The sequence below is a fragment of the Haliotis asinina genome, chromosome 7 (genome assembly GCF_037392515.1).
Source record: "Haliotis asinina isolate JCU_RB_2024 chromosome 7, JCU_Hal_asi_v2, whole genome shotgun sequence".
In the NCBI taxonomy this organism is placed as follows: Eukaryota; Metazoa; Mollusca; class Gastropoda; order Lepetellida; family Haliotidae; genus Haliotis; species Haliotis asinina.
Genome location: NC_090286.1, coordinates 5,904,674 through 5,920,789, shown reverse-complemented (window position 1 = coordinate 5,920,789; position 16,116 = coordinate 5,904,674). Strand labels below are relative to the sequence as shown.

At 39.2% G+C, this 16,116-nt stretch overlaps 1 protein-coding gene across 1 annotated transcript; it reads right to left on the bottom strand.

Annotated features, from left to right (window-relative positions):
- Positions 1-1,989: 1,989 nt before the first annotated feature.
- On the bottom strand, positions 1,990-7,111 carry LOC137291219 (uncharacterized). Its single transcript, XM_067822515.1, has 9 exons — positions 6,979-7,111; positions 5,619-5,968; positions 5,321-5,470; positions 4,570-4,722; positions 4,089-4,241; positions 3,327-3,431; positions 2,849-2,884; positions 2,562-2,690; positions 1,990-2,358 (listed from the first exon to the last, which is right to left on the bottom strand). The coding sequence occupies exons 1-9, from the start codon at positions 7,109-7,111 to the stop codon at positions 1,990-1,992; spliced, it is 1,578 nt and encodes a 525-aa protein (XP_067678616.1).
- Between the last annotated feature and the right edge of the window lie 9,005 nt (positions 7,112-16,116).

Here is a 16,116-nt window from a genome sequence, read left to right as displayed (position 1 = left end):
TATTTTGGAAACATGTAAGTGACGTTTGTCATATATAAGATATAATCACAACAGTTTTAGAAATATTTAGGTTGTTTGAGAGCTAGCCACAAAGTACATTTTCTGTTACTAAGCCATTTAGATATTCTGAACAAGTAGGTACTGTCAAAATCGTACCTGGCCAAACTCAGATATTTTACGAGCGATTGATACAGGTGTCAAATCGACAACTCATCGACCAAGACCAGTTGTTACAGTAACTAAATTCAAAAACTAGCATTAGTTAAAACCGGTCTTACTTGATCAGCTGATATATAGTTTAGAGTAGTATCTCGGATTGTAAAATAGACGTTGTTTGAAAAGGACAAATGTTGCTTGGTTGGTTTTTATCACCGCACTCAGCAATATCTAATCTACATGGCGACAGCAAAACATCTCTGCAGCAAATAATCAAGTCAAAGTCAAAGACAAAGATGTTTATTGTACAAAAGGCCTCTATATACAATACACACACACACACACACACGCACGCGCACACGCACACGCACAGATATATTATTACATGCTTGTCAGTTGATGAAAGAAGTAGTTTCAATGCTAGTGTAGGTGGCTTACACAGATAACATTCCGCTATACATTTAGTACGCAAAGGACATACGAGTAGAAAATGGATTTCATTTTCCTCGTCCAAATTACACAATGGGCACAATCTTTTGCATCGTACAAAACAAAAGCGTCTTCCTTCGTTTACCATTATGTTGATCAAACCTAACCTAAAACGTATAAATGAATTTCCTAATTTCTTTCATGTTAAAAACGACAGATATTTCTCCGGCTGGAGTAGTGATTTGTATATTCTATAATCTATAATCTATAATCTGTAATTTTATAATCCTGTTGTAGCAGGACGTGGAGTCATTCCACATATGACATCCTTATCTTGTCAGCTAGCTGACGGGCTCAACCTCTTTGGTCATGTGGACAAGGCGTACGACTTCGGATCAGAAGGTCCTTGCTTCGAATCCCAGCACGAGACTTGGAAATTGTAAGGCCACTACACAGTGGCCAACATCATGAGCATCGATCTCAAGTACAGATGCAACCAGGACTCATCATTGCCCTGCACAGGATTTTGACTTTCACATGTTATCTCATGGGACGTTTCGAGGGAGATCCTTGAACATGTAAAACTGACAAAACAAGGACTTTCTTTGTAAAATTTATTAAAGAACAAATAAAAGTTTGAAGTATTGTAGAGTAACAAACAAATGGCTTGTGTATAGTGCAAGATAAATATGATATATTACTTATAAAATATATCTGTCCAATGACATGTACAGGAAGGTTGACGCCCATATGTTTAGCGTTGATTAGAAGCTTTTTAAACATTCAATAACAAAAAATATTTTTATCAAGTTTCTACACCAAAAATGTTAACACAGTGTAAACTGTTCAATGTTCGCAACATATATTTTTACAAATATTTTAAAAATTAACAGCAACTTGATACAAATATTCCCCTACTATTCTTAAATTGTGATGAAATGATGAAAATTGTTTTACAGGCGGATAGTGCAAAGCTTGAAGTTTATCATAAACCTTGTCGACGTAAGTAATTTTGAATGATGGTAATTTATGTTTAAATGATGAAAGAAGGGTTATTTTCCTGTGAAGTCAGCAGTATTGCAGCTACGCAAAGGCAGTCTGCAAGGTAGTCGAGTTTGGAGCACACAAACCAGTGGATGATAGCATGAGCCAACAGAGATGACACATCGGAGAAGATGACCTCCAGGTTGGAATTCCAGCACCGTACATGTTAGTTTCGTGGTGCGCGACCACCATTTTCTGTAGTATTGGGACCTAACTAGGCTTGGCTGAACGTTATCTCCAAAAGATTGTATCAGAACAACCTATTTTGAATTGAGATTAAAATATTTTCAAACATACTATGTCATGACAGTTCAAGTGAATTATCTGAAGCGTTGCTATTCTGCGAGGCCGTTGCATGAACTAGTTGAGACGAGACCTCTTGAAGCCATCACCAGAACAGGAATCATCGTCTGGTGCCCTCCTCTTAAGAGATCTCCTATGGGAAGAAGAGGCACCAGAGATGGACGTTGGACAAGAGTAAGAGGCAGACCCGGGTGAAATGGTGGTGATAGTCGAAGTAGTTGCGCTGACAGCAGAGGTAGAAGTTGAGGAGGAAGATGGTTGGTCCTGTTTCCTCCTCGCTTGTCTTCGCTTCCTCAGCCACCATTGTTTGGGTCTTGTGACGTAGCTGGTCTCATTTCTTCCGTCCGAGGGTGCAATCTTCCTCTTCTTGACGTCGCTTGTGGAGACGGAGGCCATATCCCTTCTCCTCTTTCTCGATTCGTTGACCTGTCGAAACAGTAGACAGTGAAACATTAATCATTGCTCGCCGCTGAACATCACACTCAGCACTGTTCTATAAGAGTGTTATGATTGTGTATTCTACATGCTGAAGTACACATATTCCGAATCTACATTGTCTTTGGCAGTTATCAAGATGTTGAAGGAAGACCACAACAAGACGTGGCCTGACACGTTCATGGTTCACTTACCAGCAGGACGTCCTCCAGGCTCAGTCTGGACATGGAGGGAACCAAACGGCGGTTGGCGTCCCCGGTGTAGGGGACGAGAGGGGGCGGTGGGGAACGAAGCTGAGGCTGGGAGTCTCTGTCAAGTTCAGACTGCAAAATAGGATGTCTGAGTGAACAACGTGCACAAACCCACTTGTGTAAAAAGTAGGTGGCTAGATAAAGAACAATCTACATTAATACAAAGACGGTAATGTCCAGCATTAGTCTCAGTCACTGGAACCACATTCTATCATACTCCACGTGCTTACCTGATCCTCATCATAGACGATGGTAAATGCTCGTGCCTGGAAAAAAAGGAAACCGTTTTATGCCACCGACCATCTCCTCAGTAATCAAATGTTTGAAAGATACAGATGTTCCCGTGTAATACAGGGCAAGCAAGAGATATACCACAGTAGAGATTAGTAAAGTCTCCTGTCATACTTTTGACAGATATACCACAGTAAAGATTAGTAAAGTCTCCTGTCATACTTTTGACAGATAAACCACAGTAAAGATTAGAAAAGTCTCCTGTCACACTTTTGACAGATATACCACAGTAACGATTATACACGTCTCCTGTCATACTTTTGACGGAGATATCGTGTGTGTGTGCAGAAGTTGCTTAAAAGTCACGCAGCCGACCCCAGAGGGGCAAAAGTGATTTGCACCTACAAACTAAATGAGAGCCAGAGACCTAAATCTATGACCAGCTTCGTTCTCATTGCCATTGGCTGTGTCACTGACCTGAGGCTGTGAGAATCTCAGTTTAATGACTGACTCGTCAACGTCTGAAGGCCACGCCACTTGGCTGAATCTGACTCTTTTCTTTGGCACTTTGGCAGGAGGAATCTGAAATAATGTTTTATTATATATGATTAGCGTCCACAGGTTTGGTGGGGTACGTAAGTAGCGAATGCGTTAGCTCGTCACGTCAAAGATCCGGGTTCGATTCCCCACATGAATACCATGCGTGAAGCCCATTTCTGGTGTTCCCCAGTCATGATATTGTGGGACTGTTAGTAGCCCAGTAAACGCGGCTCAATAATAAACTCGCAACTGTCACAGTAACAATGCTAATCTTCACAGTTTGGCTTGAACCAGACACACATGGTCCACTTACATACAAAGGCCCAGAGACAATTTTGTAGATCAATGATCATGAAGTCAATCAGTGGATTATCTGGTCCAAACTCTACCATTTACAGACCACCGCCATACATATGCCATTTTGCTGAATGCAATTTTACGTACAAACAGAATCATACTTTTGCGCATACACCAAAGATGATGTGTTGTTCCTTCAGTTTATTAAAGATGTTTACCTGATCAGCGGATTGTCTGGTCCAGAATCGAGTATTTACAAACAACCGCCCTACAGCTGGAATATTGCTGAGTGTGGCATAATTCTCAACTCACTCACTCCTTCAGGTAGTATAAAGGTTGTTTACCTTCTCATGAACCTTAACTCACTCACTCACTCACTCGGGTTATATTAAGGGTATTTACCTTATCATCAAATGCAGCGGTTTGTTTGGGCATCACGTTTTCTTCATTCAAGTCCAGACTTGTTGAGGATGAGCAGGAAGTGGTTGAGGTGGAGGCCCACCGGGATATATCGTAGATCCACTCTGGCAGATTCATAGTGGACACTTTCACAACCTGGAACAAGAACACAGTAGGTCATACAGAAAGGTGGGTGGACTGGGGGTGTGGTTGTGGGTGCAGTCGAGGTTGGTTATAACTTGTCAGAACCGAAGAAACAAAACTTGGTACAGGAAACGGAATGAGAACCACTGAAACATGGCTAGTATCACGTGATCGTCTGTCAGGACTCGATCGTTTACATGTCACCGCCACATAACAGTTATATTGCTGAGTGTAGCACAAACCTTAACTCATTCACACACTAACTCACGCACACACACTCTCATTCACAAACTCACTCACTCACTCCATCAGATTACATGAAGCTTATAAGGTTATTCACCTTATCATCAGATACAGCGGATTGTTTACTCATCATGTTTTCTTCATTCAAGTTCAGGCTTGTTGAGGATGAGCAGGAAGTGGTTGAGGAGGAGGCCAAAGGGGATATATCAGTGATCCACTCTGGCAGATTCCTAGTGGACACATCCACAACCTGGAACAAGAAAACAGTAGGTCATACGATACAGGCGCCTCACCATGCGACACGTATCTCGAGACTGATGCCACGATTCGATAAATATCGCGATATGTCATTTTCTGAATTTGGAGCCTAACAAGCAGCCACTACAAACCAAGCTATTGAATAAAAAGTAATCACTCTCAAAAAGTCATGTTTGTTGTTTGACGTAAACAAATACAGGACAAAAACGTGTTAATCCTAAAAAATAGTAATCGATGTGTGTATGTCAAAGGTCGAATTGATATCATAGCAAATGAATCGTATATCGTATCGTACAAAACGTGCCGATGAAGCATTTGTGTAACGGTGAATCGTGACATCCCAAGCAGATACATCCACAATGAACAGAAGAAAATGTCTACAACACATAGGAAGCCTTAACGAACAAAATCACATAACCTCATCCTCGTCTTGAAGGTGAAGGCTGTTCAGCAGGAGACGTCAATTAAATCAGGGATGGATAAGTTCAGAAATCAAACCTACTCTGCTATCTGGTTAGTATTTATCATCTATGAATTCATTTTCTGAGACAGGTAACTTAGCGTACACATCTGTGTTCAGAAATAATCACCTTCTTTATGTGAGGAGGGGTGACTGTTTTCACACAGGAAGTCTGTTTCTTGGAGATGGAGACGTCTGACGATGACGGAAGAGGCTTTCGCCCGACATCATTTGATGCGCTAGGAACTTTGACAGTCTCCTTCTTTGATGTCAGCGTGTTCTGGAACATGGTTAGCAACGATTATTGGCGTGTTGAAAGTGAAGTGAATCTAATGTGGGCCTCAGGGTTTTGTCTAATTAAGCTCTGAGTTTAATGTATAAACCAAGTAAAGCTGATTCCACGAAATAAATACTGAGAAAACGACTACCTGGTTATTTGTAGATGACTTGATACCCAAATTGAGTTTGGGAGGCTTGAAGAGAGGCTGGCGTGGTCTGATCAAGTCCAAGACAGAGACTTTGTATGTTGTCTCAGACATGAGGCTCCTGTCAATGGGGGTTGATGTCCACGCCATGACGCCATTTGGGGAGGAATCCTGTCCAAAGTCGTTGTTTCCATTTTGGCGATTCAAGGGAGAAACGCCACGTGTGCCTTGTGTTCTACCCTCGGGCCGATTCAAGGGAGACACCCCTCTAAGAATGTATCTGTCTAGAGACACTTGACACACGGGGTCCTGGAATCTCCTCATAGGAGACACACCACGTCTCCAGTCGTTGCCTGCATTGTAAAGTTAGGGATTCACCAGTCTCTTACGTACACAAAATGCATAACATCAACGTAGATGAAATATATACTGCGTCCTAGGGACTCACTATATCATTCATTGTAGCAGATTCTCGACAAAAAACATATAGCTCTATTACATCTGTCATCTCATCAACATTATGCTTTACCACTTTAGAGAGTCCTTATTGTTCCTGTAATAGTTGTTCCCGGGATTCCTTTGGGCCTCGGGCTTTACACTTTCTATTTATAAAGATTAAGTGAAATTAAGTACCTTAGAGTCACGACTGCATCTCAGATTGAACAGACCACAACAAAATGAGTTTTAATTCAGTTCAAGCCACAATCTTGTCTGGGATGTGTGTTGTCTAACCTGGGTCATTCCTAAACGTCTCACCCGGAGCACCTGTTTAAAGCCTGGCAATTTTTTGGACACATTTAAAGACATCTTGACACGAGAAGGGATGATTTATTTTGTTCTTTGTAGTTTTCGATGTTATACTGATAATTGAAGCCGATGATTTTAAGCCTCTAGTAGGCGAAGAGTGGCACTTCTCGAACTCTCTCAATCTGAGAGTAAGACAATCTGAATCCGTTCCATACTACCCAATCTAATATCCTACTTTCATGTAGCTTCAGGCAAACTACTGGCAGTTAGCATGGTCTATTGCTTTTACCAACCTGTGTAGACTAACCTCTTTGTTTGTTTGCATGGATTTAGTGATTATGGGGATGGATATGTCACAAAGGACCATTTTTGTAACTCTGTCATCAGATTTGGCTTTTTTCTCTGTGAGAAACCAGAACTGATTAAGGAGGGCTTAATCAAATATATTACATCACATTACCGTAATGTCACTTAAATCACTAGTAATGAAAGGTCAAGTGAAATATAGCACATGTCAAGAAATGTCCTCTCTGGCTTCTTATCAAGCTCACAAAGAAATTGCATTCCATTCCTCTAATAGAACTCTGCGGAGTCCTGGGAGATCCACTGATCCCACGCTCAACTGGGTTACGGTCTGTTGAGCCTGCTGGCCACTCTATACGCTCTATATACTGCTGCCGTGACAATCCTGGCCCTATGAGGCCAAGCGTTGCCGCCTTGCTGTAAAGATGGTCGACCATAAAAGCCATGAATAGTTTGAAGTAACGGCACTGCTACAGGAGCCAGACTCTCGTCAAATAACGCTGTCCGGTAAAATGACCATCGGCCACGTGCAGTGGCGTACGTCCAGTAGGTGTTATCTCTGCCCAAATCCTGTTACTGTCTCCATTCTAAATGGTTTCTTTGTTTCTTAAATAAAGGCTTGTTATTACTTATGCATTTGTGGGTGTTCTCTAATTTGTCACCATTATCGTGAATTCGTTCTAGGGCTCGAAACAAGTCATCAACTCATGTATGTACCAACACTAAAATGTGCCGAGAAGAGAAGAGCAGATGTGATATCTCTCTTGCTAAAGATTATCTCTTGATTCTATCGAAACGACCCCTGCGTGAGTTCCTGCTAAAGGTAGGGGCTTGTTGACAATATATATCACTTCTACCCTTAAAATAGTCAGAATACTTACTTCGGCGAAGACTGGTTCTCGCGTTTGAGCTCTCGAAGCAGTCTATGTAAAATGACACCCTTATTCTGTGTCATTAATGTTTCATGACACGCCGTTGACATTATGTTTGGTTATGAATTATTCCTTTATCAAGACATCTGAACAGGGTTCTACTATGTTGTTTCTCTCTTACGACCGATCCCATTTTATTTCTTAGTCATTTTAGACTAAATTTATGGCCGCAACACGTTTCATCACTTCGAATACAATGTACTCCTTTGTCCAGATATGTATATATATCGTTTTACTTGAATGGTAATTGCCCTGGAAAGACATACCTACGGAGTACAGTAAGGGACGTGTTCGTATTGATCACATCCTCCCATGTTCTGTCACTTTGACCTCGTTCCCATGGATGAGAACGTGACACATCTTATAAAAATGCCCGACACTTTTTTTCATACAGAAATATTAAAATCCAATATTTCTTTATTACATGACTCATCGTGTAAGCGAATCTTCATTTCCTATGTAAGGAAAGAATAACACAGAAGATAAAATAATCGATGGTAAAGTAACTTCATGGTCCTGATCATCTCAAGATACACTCTTTTGTTAGTAAATGTTCCGAGATCTATATAGAAGGCCTATGTGTAGGACTAAGATGAAGGACATGTCTGTACATTAGTAGAATGGTAGTTATTTTTGTAGAAAATATTTGTAGAACGGTAGTTATATGTTCGAGGAGAATGGAGAAGCTCAAAGATTTAATTTATGATTATATGTTCACATATACATTTTCGGTCTGTTTTATTTTATTCAATCTCTATCACAATGTAAGCATTACAAAATGGCTGAGGGTGTTGTTGTACAACACAGTCTCACTTCTTAGACTACCTTAACTCTATATTAAGATATGGGAGTTACGGTCACTTTGGCATTAAGATCATCTTGTACAACGTAAGGGAGGATCCAGGATTTGGGGGAAGAGGGGTGGGGTGTGTGCGAGCGGGTGGGGTTTGGTGCGAGGTGGAATGCACATATATTTATCATGAAATCCAAAGATCAGGCGGAAATGCCCCTCGGGAGAGAAAGGGCGTCGCGTCAACACAAACCTCTATCCGCACTTGCAACGGCACCAGGAATTGTAACCCTCAACTGCCATTAGTGAATGAAGACAGACTTTGGATTTATATATGTCCCCATCACATTTCAGTAGGCTTGGACCAGCTGGCCAGCATGAATTCAGGGTGTTGTGGGCATGTCCTTGCACGTTGCAGTTTTATTAACCCGCTGGATGCCGAGTTTTTTTTTCAGGCGCACATTTTCGTAAGGTTTGAAAAGTGAGCGTTGTGCGAGAATTGCGCTCGCGTGGTCCTGGATCTGCCTACGGCTATAAAATTACACACAAATGTAGAATATTTAATTTCCTATCCGTTGGTATAAATATAACTGCAAGTACCTCAGGGCTTTGAGAAATAGACACTGCTAAATGTTGTCCAAAACTTTTGTGTGCGTTAAAAAACAGTACATTTCTCCGTTTTTTATCGTGCACCGATAAAAGCACTCTGCTACGATTTTTTTAATTTGTCATCTTTACGTAAAGTGTGAGCGAAGAAAATATAGCTTGATATCTGAACGACATAAGTGTATATGAAATGGATTTATGTGCTAATGCATAACTTTATACGCACAAAATGACTCTCAATAAATGTAAAAAAATCGATTTTCTTCTATGACGTCAAGAGTCGAAAGAGAGGTCATGCACGTATATAGATAAGGGGGCATAACTCCGCTATGCTTCCCATTAGGTCAATGTAACTCAGATCACATGGAGAGAATTTGCTGTGGATACGGATAGTATATTTTCCTTACGTTTTGTTCACACTGAACCAGACTATTCCAATACAAAGTTCCCCAGTGTGAGCGGATACCATCTGTGAGTTTTTCAATTTATAAGAAAAGATTCCAATGTACTACATCAGAAAGCAGGTAGTAGCAATTCGGATGGCCCAATCCGATACATAATTTAGGTCTTAGATTCCCATACTCTCCTGTTTGTGGTGGATGTATTTTTGTTTATTTTGCATCATTATTAACGGAGTAACAGACACATCTTCAAATGTAATGAAATAACTGAAAATAATGCGACCTTTTTGTTGACGTCATGAAATGTTCTGTGTATTTTGTGACGTCGGAAAAAGACGACACTGGTTTGCTGATTAGTATATATCTAACGTAATTTCCACTCAATGTGTACAAGATCTCGGCTTCTGTGTAAGAATTCAACACTTTCTAGACAAAACATAAAATGCATGGCTTTACCACGGAAATAGTGTCCTTAAGATATCAACAATTAGACGGTTTTACTACGTATCTTATTGTGAGCAACACGCGCACCTGTCTGGCATCAATTTAGCGTAAATTAAAATTTCATAACACATGAAAATTCATTGAATATTCATTTAGGATATACACTTTTCTTCTTATGATTATGTAATTATTTCACTTCATAAGTATGCAATGAAAGGTAAAATGAGATCGCTTTTTCAGTATGGAACTATTAGAATATGGACGTAAGGTTTGTCCAAATTAAGACATGACCTGGTTTATATATTTTTAAACAATTTTCGTATAAATATTGTTTGAGTTAGATATTCTGCCATTAAAGTAAGTTTTAATTTGAATTGACTTTGTTATCTAAAACAATGATAAGGAATCATAAAACGATTTTGACAAACTCCTGGTCAGTCAATTTTCATAACTATTTTGTCTATAAAAAGGACACAAACCAATGCAATGAAGAAGACAAGTCTTTTGAATATGTGTGCCTATACATTTCATACAATGTACAGCTCATTTTCATTAATATTAACAGTTTTACTTATAACGTTGAATTAAATCGCTGTTTATTAACCTGTTCATATGAAACTGCAATGTTTGTCCCAACGTATTGAATATTGTACATCACAGGAACTAAAGCACATGTTGCAGTAATGGCTACGTGTGATCTTCTAACACTTGAGTAAAGGCTTAAAATGTGGTATAGTACACTTACTGAGTCAATTTCCCATGTAAATATTATTCAAACAATCAAAAGCTTTAAAAAAATAAAAACGCATACCCTATATCCACATATGATATGATGTTGAACATGGATATATGCAGATACTGAAATCAGTTTCATGAAAAAATGTCTGAACGATACGCAAAATATACATCACAATACTGAAAGTGCAATCGGACTGATATGGCCATTGTGTTTTCTCTCGTTCAACCGACCTTCACCTCAAAGAAATTGCCTAATATGTGCAACAATGTTGACGTGTGACATCACTACCTATGACCGATTTCTTTCAAAATGGCGGCTTCGCTGAGAAGGGTAGACAGGAATTTATGAGGACTTTTTCCTTGATTCAGGGATCTTTTGTACATAAATGAGAGATGTAAGTAATCAGAATTATTCTGACTATCTGTGTATTGTTATATGTTTTTATAAATTACATTGTAAATGACGGAAGAGGCCAGAAACGCCGATAAGTACCGTTGTCGTTCTGCTTGATTTTACGTCAGTCATGGCGTCACGCTGCACTAAAAGTTTGACAGTTTCATATGAATTATCAAATGATTGCATTCTATCTATTTTTAATTTGCTATTTTTTGCTACGACACTCTTCCGCTCAATATTCTAAGCGTAATGAGCCATTGTAAGCGATAATTACACGGCTGGATGTTGGAAAATTTCCGAAAATGCTACGCACTGTAAAATCGGATTTGTTTTGGTTTACATTTCAAACAAGTGCTGTCTTTCGAGCACAGCGTTCGTTTTCATACCTAGTATCATTCGTTTCGTTTTGTCTAGACAATTGGTATTGGTGACAAAGACCATTAGTAATTTGATTCTAAGATGTGTGGGGAATTCAATGATGCATTTCTCGCAGCTGACTATGAAATATAAGTGTCTGACGTAATCGGCATCTCAATACCGGCCTTCTCGAAACGTGATTTTGTAAACACCATCCAATATGGCGGAAAGTGCACTTCCGCGTTCGTGTAAGTGCCTTTTCGAAAACATCCCAACCGATTCTGGGTTCATCGGCGACGTTTCAGAATTATCGTTACTGGTTGCATGAAAACGTGATATCAGTGATCAATAATATGCTATTTTTGAGATTCAATACTCACAGTATTTATACGAGTTTCACATTTAAAAAAATACATCAAATAACGCTGTAAATCGCGATTTTAGATAAGGTGAAAAATGGCGACATTTACGATGAAGCCTATTTTGAAAAGCAATTTTAAGTACTTTAGCTTGGTCGGAGTGGATGGTAGTGGATGGTATCAAGATGGTATCCACAGAATTCAAAACTGTGAAGTATACATATATGCGTGGTATATCTAGAATTTTATTGGACTTGAAAGTGAGGGGTGAAGAGGAAGGACATTTATGTCCCTGTCCCATCCAGGGGGTTAAATCAATCTCCTTATTTCCATCTTTTGATATTCATGTAATATTGGAAGGTAAACTCGTTTACAAAGGGTTTCTTATTTGCTATATAATGTTTTACTAAAGAATTTATTTATGATAACGTTTGTCAAACAAAAACATATAAACAGGACCAATCCAAAACGAAAGAGGCTGGCTTAGATTAATTGCTAAAAATTCCCGATAAATAAGACATGGTTGAAACACTTGGAAAGGAACCGCTAACGTTTATGGGCGAGAGTATTTTTCTTTTCGAATAATTTAAACATTGTTGTATTCTGCAACTACAGATCCAAAGAAGACTTCGTTGAGTCAAGTCACAAAACGGGATTCTCAATCTTCAATGGGGTCTTCCATGATATGCCTTCACACAGACTATGGTAAAAAAACAAAACAAAATGAAACAAAAGACGGAAAAGAAAGTAAAGAAACGAAACAAAATACCTGGATAACGTCCTCGGGGCATATTAGACGGAGTAAAAGAACAAAACTGTTGCAGAAAGATCAAGAAATGTGGAGAATCCTGAAGACACGTCTGATCGCTCTGAAGACAATCAGCAAAGATGGCATTCGTTGCTTAGCGACCACTCGTGAAACAATATAAACTTCGTGCCCGTTTTACAACCATACTTGCTTTAGAACCTCTAATGATCTCTAACGACTTCTGCATAGCATTTGGATACATCTTGTAGAATATAACCGCTTACAAAAATGAAATCCCGTTTGAATGTGTACATTATGACGTCATTAGCTTGTGACGTCATATGCGTGTAACAACTCCCTCGCAGCGGAACTACAAAACCTATGTAAACAAAGAACTGCAATGCAAATGGAAATAGTATTACACGTTTTAGAAAATTTCCTCAGTGAAAGTAAACCATTCTATCCAACATGTTAAATTAGATATGTAGTGATCGAAAATAAAAGCGTTAAGAAATACTCATAAGATATCGAATGAACCGCGCAACATGTGACGAATCCCCACATCTCTCTAGCTTGTTGGGGACCTACAATGCCGGTCACATCGAGTTGTGGGTAAGAGTAGGACAAACGTGACTCACATATGCGCAAGTTGGCGGGAAAGGGCCAAAAAGTGAGGGGTTTTCCTAAACTGCATGTATGGCGTCTCTTTCGTCTTGAAACTAAAGAATATAAATTCTGTCCCTCGAAGTCAGATCCCTGGCGAAAGTCAACATTTCATTTGAATAATCGTACGATGCCGAAATAAGTGTTTACCTACACTGTTGTATTCGGGATAAATTGAAACACGATTATTAAATTGAAGAATAGTTTATTAAATCCATAAAGTCTTCACCGGGGAACAATAACATATACATATAACAGTACAAATAATCTGGACCCAAACAAACATCCGTGTAAAAGAGGCTAATATCCCTGAAATCGATGATCCGACAATAGTTTTGAAAAAAAGAGAGTAGCATTTAGCATGCAGCATACTGGATGGATATTGGTAACAGTAGAAGAAATTAAGACAATGGTAATAAGAAACTAGTAATCGATGTTGAAAATACGTCACCCAAATGTGCCATGATCAGTATAATGCTTTCGTACCTTTCCGTCTTTATAAAGGCATAGATGTGATGACGAGGACACACTGCAAACGTGAAAGGTACAACTTGTTTGTACCATGCCTAGATGTGGATAGAGCGTCGGCCCTTTGATCTTCCCCGTGGTCTTTCTATCACAAAGACCACGATTTCGCTTTCACATACTTACAAAAAGTAGAGTCGATGCTGATTGGCTGAACTAAGACACGTCTTCGCCTCTCCAACGCCATCACTTGCAACATTGTTGCAAAATAGGAACAAGGTTAAAGAATGTAACAATGTATTTACTTGAAAACACAATAAAACAAAAATGAAGTTATAACTGAAAAACACAATACCTGCAATACTCTTGCACAAACCTAATATATGAAACTTACAGTGTGTTCTTGCGAGTATTTTTACTTTCCATTTCGGATACCAGATTGTGAATATCTTGGTCACTGACACTTTCTGAAAATCGGCTGCTGACACCATTTGTGAACGAATGAACTTTTTGAATTTTTTCACTCAAAGGCATTTTTGTGAAATGCTAACACTGTGAATTGGCTAACATTTTTGTGGACAAAACACACTGCACTTTAAGTCGCTGACGGCCTAGTTTTCGTATACTTCCGGCACGGCAACTCGGTCTTTTCCGATTTAATAAAGGACACAAAGTGTATCCCCTCGGAAGGCCCACGTATAGGCCTTCCACACTCATCGGAAACGTGGACAGAAGCATTTGATCTTTTAAAATACGATATATGTAATGACGAGTGCGGAATTGTCCTGTTTTCGATCACGTCGCCGTGATTTGGTGATGCACCTTTACAGGTTATACAGTAAGGGGGTTGGAGAGTAAACCAGGACTTAGTTTATCGATTTTCGGACCCCCGGTGGGCGCCTGTGCCTGAAATACTGCATGATACGAGAAACGTATATCTTTTTCTAACTTTCAGGTTCCTGTTACTTACTGTCTATATGTCAAATCATGGAATTGGAATTTCGAAGTATTTCCAGTTTTTCCGACTTATTTCAATCATTTTTATCGCCACTTTCATAATACTATTCGTTTGTTAACAAGTATTTTAAAAAGTTCAAATTTCGAGAAAGTAATCGAAGCTCATATTTCGAGATGACAGAAAATTCGACACATCAAGGATCGACTCAGGATGCATATGCTTGATTGTAATATCATCAAATTATGTTGAGACGAACCCAGGTCAATTCAAGTCACGTCACTTAAACCCGCTCTTTAGGAGAAAACGAGAAACTCCTGCGAACAGACCTTAACCTGAGTAAATCACGATTTCACGCGTGAGGTAGAGGTGTATGAAGGTGCTTATCCTGGAAGAGGATTTGTACAGAATAGAACACTTTCATAAACTGGTTTACACTTACAAAGACGTACAGGCGCCCACCGGGGGCCGGTTGACCACTAAGATATTAAACTCGAAGCACATTCTCATCGAAACAACGTTACAGTTTGATCTATGAGAGAAGGACAGGGTGACTTTCACACCACGTGCCAAGACTCCGTTTTAAACTGAAGTACAAAAAAGTACACATTTGAAGTTTTGTGTTATTTTCCGAAAGGGAAAGCAAACGTTTTGAAAAGTGTTTTTCATGATACTCAACTCACTGCAAGGTATACGATGTCGGTGGTATTTTGGAAACATGTAAGTGACGTTTGTCATATATAAGATATAATCACAACAGTTTTAGAAATATTTAGGTTGTTTGAGAGCTAGCCACAAAGTACATTTTCTGTTACTAAGCCATTTAGATATTCTGAACAAGTAGGTACTGTCAAAATCGTACCTGGCCAAACTCAGATATTTTACGAGCGATTGATACAGGTGTCAAATCGACAACTCATCGACCAAGACCAGTTGTTACAGTAACTAAATTCAAAAACTAGCATTAGTTAAAACCGGTCTTACTTGATCAGCTGATATATAGTTTAGAGTAGTATCTCGGATTGTAAAATAGACGTTGTTTGAAAAGGACAAATGTTGCTTGGTTGGTTTTTATCACCGCACTCAGCAATATCTAATCTACATGGCGACAGCAAAACATCTCTGCAGCAAATAATCAAGTCAAAGTCAAAGACAAAGATGTTTATTGTACAAAAGGCCTCTATATACAATACACACACATACAATACACACACACGCACACGCACACGCACACGCACACGCACACGCACAGATATATTATTACATGCTTGTCAGTTGATGAAAGAAGTAGTTTCAATGCTAATGTAGGTGGCTTACACAGATAACATTCCGCTATACATTTAGTACGCAAAGGACATACGAGTAGAAAATGGATTTCATTTTCCTCGTCCAAATTACACAATGGGCACAATCTTTTGCATCGTACAAAACAAAAGCGTCTTCCTTCGTTTACCATTATGTTGATCAAACCTAACCTAAAACGTATAAATGAATTTCCTAATTTCTTTCATGTTAAAAACGACAGATATTTCTCCGGCTGGAGTAGTGATTTGTATATTCTATAATCTATAATCTATAATCTGTAATTTTATAATC